Source organism: Cervus elaphus, chromosome 22 (genome assembly GCF_910594005.1).
Source record: "Cervus elaphus chromosome 22, mCerEla1.1, whole genome shotgun sequence".
NCBI lineage: Eukaryota > Metazoa > Chordata > Mammalia > Artiodactyla > Cervidae > Cervus > Cervus elaphus.
In genome coordinates this window covers 40669514-40675596 of record NC_057836.1, presented here as the reverse complement: position 1 = coordinate 40675596, position 6083 = coordinate 40669514, and the positions used below count along the sequence as shown (strand labels likewise).

The window sequence follows — 6083 nt, the reverse complement described above, 5'->3', positions numbered from 1 at the left end:
TCTCCAGTCCTCTAAACGTCACTCTCCAGTCCCTAAAACACGCCCTTTGACGGTCATGGTTTCTGTATCTAAGAGGGTCTCCGGTGCGCATCCACTAACGCTGGGCCCAGCATGGAATGCACCCCTGTAGTAACAGCGGCCACGCGCAGAGCCGCGAGGTTCCAGGGGGTCTAGGAGAGGTCCGGCGCCTGGCTAGCCCACCAGGGAAACCGCCCGAGCCGCGCCGGAGGGACTGCAGAATGACAACTCCCGCAGTCCTTCTCAGAGCCCAAGACTTCTCTCTAGTTTATCACACTGTCGCTCCGGCGCAGCGTGCAGGGTTCCGCCCCGAGGGGGCTACGCCATCCCTCTGTAGTCGCGAGCGCGCCGGCGCCTGGTCACCGGAAGAGGCGGGTGACGTCACGAGGGACTACGCGTCGCGCTGGAGGCGGGAGTTGACAGACGGTCTCTGGCTGAATCTCCGCGGCCCCGGGACCGCGGAAGAGGCTCCGAAGGGCGGCCGCGATGCCCAGCCCCCAGCGGGTCAGTCAGCTCCTGGATCTGTGAGTCCGCCCCGGCCCGCCTTCCTCTCGCCCCGCCCCGGCACAGCCCGCGCCCGCCACCCCTCAGGGCACCCCATCCCCGCCCCCTTCCTGCCTTCCATCGAGGAGGTCCACAGGCTGTTTCTGCTCCTGGGTTCGTGATTTGTCCTGTCCTGGCTGAGGACAATCGTGCCAAGTGGGCTGCCCGGCAGGCTTGCCCCTCTGACCCCCGATGGGTGTCCGAACTCAGCCTTGACAGCTCCTCGCCCAGGCGATTCCTGGCAGTGGCCTGTCTCTGACGGGAGCTAAAGCCGTAGTAAAATAAAACAAAACACTGGATGGGGCTCTCAAAAGCCTTCAGCAGAGTTACAGCCAGTTACTGTGATGGGGGTAGTTATTGATTCTTTGACACAGCGCTTAAATCCCTGATTGCGCTTGCTGGGTTCAGCTCCCGCGTCTGCCGTTCTCCAGCTGTATGACTATGGGAGAGTAGCTTAACCTTACTGTGCCCGAGTTATTGATCTACAAAATTAGTATAATAACAGTACCTATCTCATGGCGTTATGTGCTGTGCTTAGTCGCTCGGTCGTGTCTGACTCTACGACCACACGGACTGTAGCCAGCCAGGCTCCTCTGTCCATAGGGATTTTCCATGCCTGTGAAATATTCATATCAAGTTAAGCTCTCTGCAATTTCTTTTAATACTAAGTAGTCTTCTAAGGATTTAAGTGTGTTAAATTTACGCCTCCCGGTAACGCTATGGCCTGTAACTGCCTAGTATTAAAAGAAATTGCAGAAAGCTTAACTTGATATGAATATTTTATAGGCATGTCATTATAGGATGGCTTATAAAGTGAGCATAAGGAAGTTCTTTAACCTTTGCAATGGTTTATGACATTAGGAGTTTACAGATGGTAGGAGATTGGTTAAAATTGATTACTTTAGGCTATTTTAGGAAGACGATTTAAGTTGATTGTCAGAGGCATTTACAGGAAATAAGTTTCACTTATGTTCATGATATAAACTAGATTTGGTTTTGGTTATGTGACTTAACTGGTTTGGTCACCTTGAGGGATTTTTCAAGCCTGGTCTCGATTTATTTTATTTTAAAAAAATCCCCGACTTTCAGTCATTCTCTCAGCAAGCTGAGAGTGAACCAATATAGTGTTACTCTCACTACTCCTTCAATGTAGGCCCTGGGATGAATGGTCTTGTAGTTGCCCTTACCAGCAGTTGCAGAGTCACCCTGGACACTGGCAGTAGGATCTTTTTGTTCTTCCAGTTGTCTAACACTAATGGATAACATTTGATGTGTGAGTAGCCACTGAAGACATTTAGAACTCTAGAGAGGATACACTGCATTAAGGAGGCTAATATGATGACTATCAGGAGAATAACAGCCAAGTATTGAAAAGGATTCTCCAGAGCAGAGATTTCCAACTAAATAATCAAGAGAAGCATGTGTGTGTTAAGTCACCTAAGTCATATCCGATTCTTTGCGAGCCTATGGACTGTAGCCTGCCAGGGTCCACTGTACATGGGATTCTCCAGGCAAGAATACTGGAATGGGTTGGCATTTCCTTTTGCAGGAGATCTTCCTGATCCAGGGATTGAACCCGTGTTTCAGAAGTGTTGCCTGTTTGATAAAAGATTGGCATCTAGTCTTTCGGATCTTTTTTTTTAACCAGTTATGCTGTTAACGAATCACAAGTCCGTGTGCCCAGTGAGGCACATTAATACTAAAACATTAGAGTTTGAAACAGAGATTTATTACAGATTCATACAAGGAGATAGGTGGTTCATGCCCTAAGAAACCCGAAGTTACTGAAAGCTTTCAGCAAGCCCCTTTAAAAGTAAAAGGTGAGGGAGGGGCGTGGTTAGTTGTTACAAACTTCTTGTGTAAGATCCTTTGCTCTTGAGGTCAGGTCATGGTCAGGTAACAACACTCCTGTAAATCTCTACCAAATGAATGTTATTCTGTGTCTTGACAAGAAAGGGCAAGGTCCCAAGGCATAACTTTTACCCTCCAAGAGCCCAGTCCTGGCTAATAGGAGGCAGATCTCAGTTGGCAGCTCTCTCAGGGCCAGGTTCCCACATCCTGCCCAAATGTCATCTCTGAGGGAGCCAGGCACCCAATCCAACTGGCCCTCAGTCTCCTCAAGCCACCCAGATGGGGAGACCAGGTTCAAGGCCTGGGCCAAGGCTAGTGGAGGGCCTTAGTAAGGGCTCTGGAGCCCTATAGAAGAACATAGTTCTTAGCGTGTTCCCTGGGCGCTCCAGCTCACCCGCTGGGCCAACGCTGAGTGAGCGGGAGGGCCTCCAGGAGAAGGCTTGAATCTACCTCTTACCTCACTCTCCACCTAATGACCACCACACCAATGACCCTTGGGTAAATCACTTCCCTAATGGTCCCTCACTGACAGTTACTTGTGGGCAGGGCCCACTGAGGCACTGAGCAATGACTGTGCAAGACCTGTTGCCTAGTAACAGGGTGCAGAGTAGTGAGGCACAGCAACGGCTGCCTGCTAAGGGCTGTGCTCATCTTGCTGTCTCATAATAGTACATACACCTCCATCTTGGGTAGTCAGGGTGTCTAAGGCTATGCAGTTGTCTAAAATAACTCTGGCTAAACAATTTCTAGATTCTTGCTGTGATTATAGAGATTTCGCAGAGGATAAGGTCTCCCCTAGTGAGATTTAAGTGCAGTTTTTTGTTGGTGTCTTTTCCAATAAACTGAGTTTCTAGGTTTTAATATATGAGGCATTGTCTTGTTTTAGAAGCAAACCACAGAAAGCTTTATGGACCTGGTGGAAATAAGCCTTTCAATATTACATTAGTGTCTTATAGTACTGAACTTTGTCATGGTTACTTAGGATGGGATTAACATGAAGATGCCTTATTTTAGGAGGAAGTGTGATAGGTAAGCTTCCATGTAAGTAAGCTTTTATATGGTGTAAGCAATCAGTTATTTAATAAGTATTGCTATGGAAACAAAAGAAAGGCAAAGATTAAAGATTAGTTGGAACAAAGTATAAATGCAGTTGTTGAGTCTAGAGAGCAGCCAGTCAAGAAAATTTGGGGAGCTGAGCTTAGATTTTTAGATGGTGGAATGAAGATGGCAGTTTTAAACTGATAGATTTTCCTGGTTTGCAGTTTGAATGTCAGTGATGATGTCATCAGGTGTTCTGCTGAGGTCTCAGTGGCCTACATAGAAGTAAGTATGAAGGTTGGTTTTTTGTCTGTACCTGATCCATTGTGGTGAATTCTCTGAAGTCTATATCAAGACCTATAGCTTTATCTTGTAGGGTTTGAGGAAAAGAACAGTTTTAGTTTTAATTTCAAGTCAGAATGGTGGGAGAAAATTGAAAATATTTGTTTGGAGAGTTGTAGCCAGATGTTAGAGAAAACCATAAGAGTTCAGGATCCAGTCTAGTTTACAGTTAGAAACAAAACCCCAAAGAAAATAAGCAGGACTAGAATTTGATTATGGGTATGCCAAAGATTTCTGTTTAAACATACTTTTTCTCTCTATAGTCATTTTTACCAAAGATAATCATAGTAAGTAATTTGTTTGTAAAATAAGTCTAATCTCTTTAAACTTGACTTGTTATTTACAGAAGTACAGCAAGAATAGATTTTATGTGCATTCTCAAATATGATATTCCAATCAAAGCTTTGGTAATATCCAAGGGCCTTTATTGACTCTATAGAGTAAACTTTAGGGACTTCTCTGGTGGTCCAGTGGTTAAGAATCCACCTTCCAATATAGTGGACCCAGATCCGATCCCTGGTCAGGAACTAAGATCCCACAGGCCCTAGGGCCAATAAGCCCCCATGTACCACAGCTGCAGAGCCCGCTATCTCTGGAGCCTGTGTGGCAACAAACGATCCCTCATGCAACAACTAAGACCCGTCACAGCCAAAAATGAACAAACAAATATATATATATTTTAAAGTCAACTGTAGATACTTAAAACTGACTTAACAAGGAAACTCAGGTTACATCTTTAAAAGCCTCTTTATGCTAAGAAGCCAAGTCAAGGACTTAGCAGTTATGTCCTATTACAGGGAGAACAAATTCTTATTGAATTTATGCAAATATCTATTGCCATGAAAATAGGAATACTCAATAACAGGGTTTTTTAAAATTTGTTTTAATTCTGAAGGAATCAGATAAGGAGAAAAAGAAAAATGTTTCATTTTTGTTTACAAAAGTATACCAAATTGTTTTAGGTTTAGATAACTTAGAAGGAGAGGGAAAAAAAGATTTTTAAATCTGGAAAACAAGCATTAAGAACCAACAGTGTTTCAAGGAAAGTCATAAAAGTTAGTTATTTTGATCAGTTCATTTGGTTCCTTGGAATTAAACTTTATTTTCCCTAATCTTGGGTTAGCAGTTTTATGAATTAAGCAGTTTCTCCATTAGAGTTCTAGAAATTCTTACTCAGTTTACTATTGTGATCTTAAAGTTATTAGAAAGCTGTATTCTAGAGTACTTGTCAGGGTCCTTTCTGTGAATCTCCACAAAGACAAAGCATTCTGGGCTATAGTTGATTGTAAATACTTTCTGAGAAGAATTGAGAATAGAACAATAACTCTCTGTGAATGACAAAAGACTTAAAAATAGCCATGGTTAAAGATCTGATGAGAGTTCCCTGTTAAAAAAATGATGAAATTGTCAGATAAATTCAGCTATTTCTATGACAAACGATATTTTAAGATGACTGATAATATTATACTAGGATGTGTCAGATTTCTAAGAATTTCATGCAATTTCTGGAACACATATTAATGACATATTGCTGTTGTTCAGTCACTCAGTTGTGTCCGACTCTTTGCAACCCATGGACTGTAGCACACCAGGCTTCCCTGAAGTCCATCAGCAATTCCCAGAGCTTGCTCAAACTCATATCCATCGAGTCAGTGATGCCATCCAACCATCTCATCCTCTGTTGTCCCCTTCTCCTCCCGCCTTCAATCTTTCCCAGCATCAGGGTCTTTTCCAGTGAGTTGGCTCTTTGCATCAGGTGGCCAAAGTATTGGAGCTTCAGCTTAAGCATCAGTCCTTATAATGAGTAATCAGGATTCGTTTCCTTTAGGATTGACTGGTTTGATCTCCTTGCAGTCCAAGGGATTCTCATGAGTCTTCTCCAACACCACAGTTGAAAAGCATCAATTCTTCTGCGCTCAGCCTTCTTTATGGTCCAACTCTCACATGCCATACAGGACTACTGGAAAAACCATAGCTTTGACTAGATGGACCTTTGTTGGCAAAGTAATGTCTCTGCTTTTGATTATGCTGTCTAGGTTGGTCTTAGCTTTTCTTCCAAGGAGCAAGCGTCTTTTAATTTTATGGCTGCAGTCATCATCTGCAGTGATTTTGGAACCCAAGAAAATAAAGTCTGTCACTGTTTCCATTGTTTCCCCATCTACTTGCCATGAAGTGATGGGACCAGATGCCTTGATCTTAGTTTTTTGAACGTTGAGTTTTAAGCCAACTTTTTCACTCTCCTCTTTTATTTTCATCAAGAGGCTCTTTAGAGAACCCCATGAACCCCACGA

At 43.7% G+C, this 6083-nt stretch overlaps 1 protein-coding gene across 4 annotated transcripts in view; it reads left to right on the top strand.

The window, feature by feature from the left end:
• Window positions 1-374: 374 nt before the first annotated feature.
• Window positions 375-6083, top strand: part of AMN1 (antagonist of mitotic exit network 1 homolog) — a 77769-nt gene continuing 72060 nt past the window's right edge. The window contains exons 1-2 of one of the 4 annotated variants that reach the window (XM_043881440.1): window positions 387-542; window positions 3675-3735. Coding sequence is in view for 1 of the 4 variants with exons in the window: in XM_043881437.1 (XP_043737372.1) it covers window positions 505-542 (38 nt within the window). In the remaining 3 variants the exon portion in view is untranslated. Of the gene's footprint in view, window positions 543-3674; window positions 3736-6083 lie in introns of all 4 variants that reach the window. The other 3 variants (XM_043881441.1, XM_043881437.1, XM_043881439.1) reach the window with 3 other exon arrangements.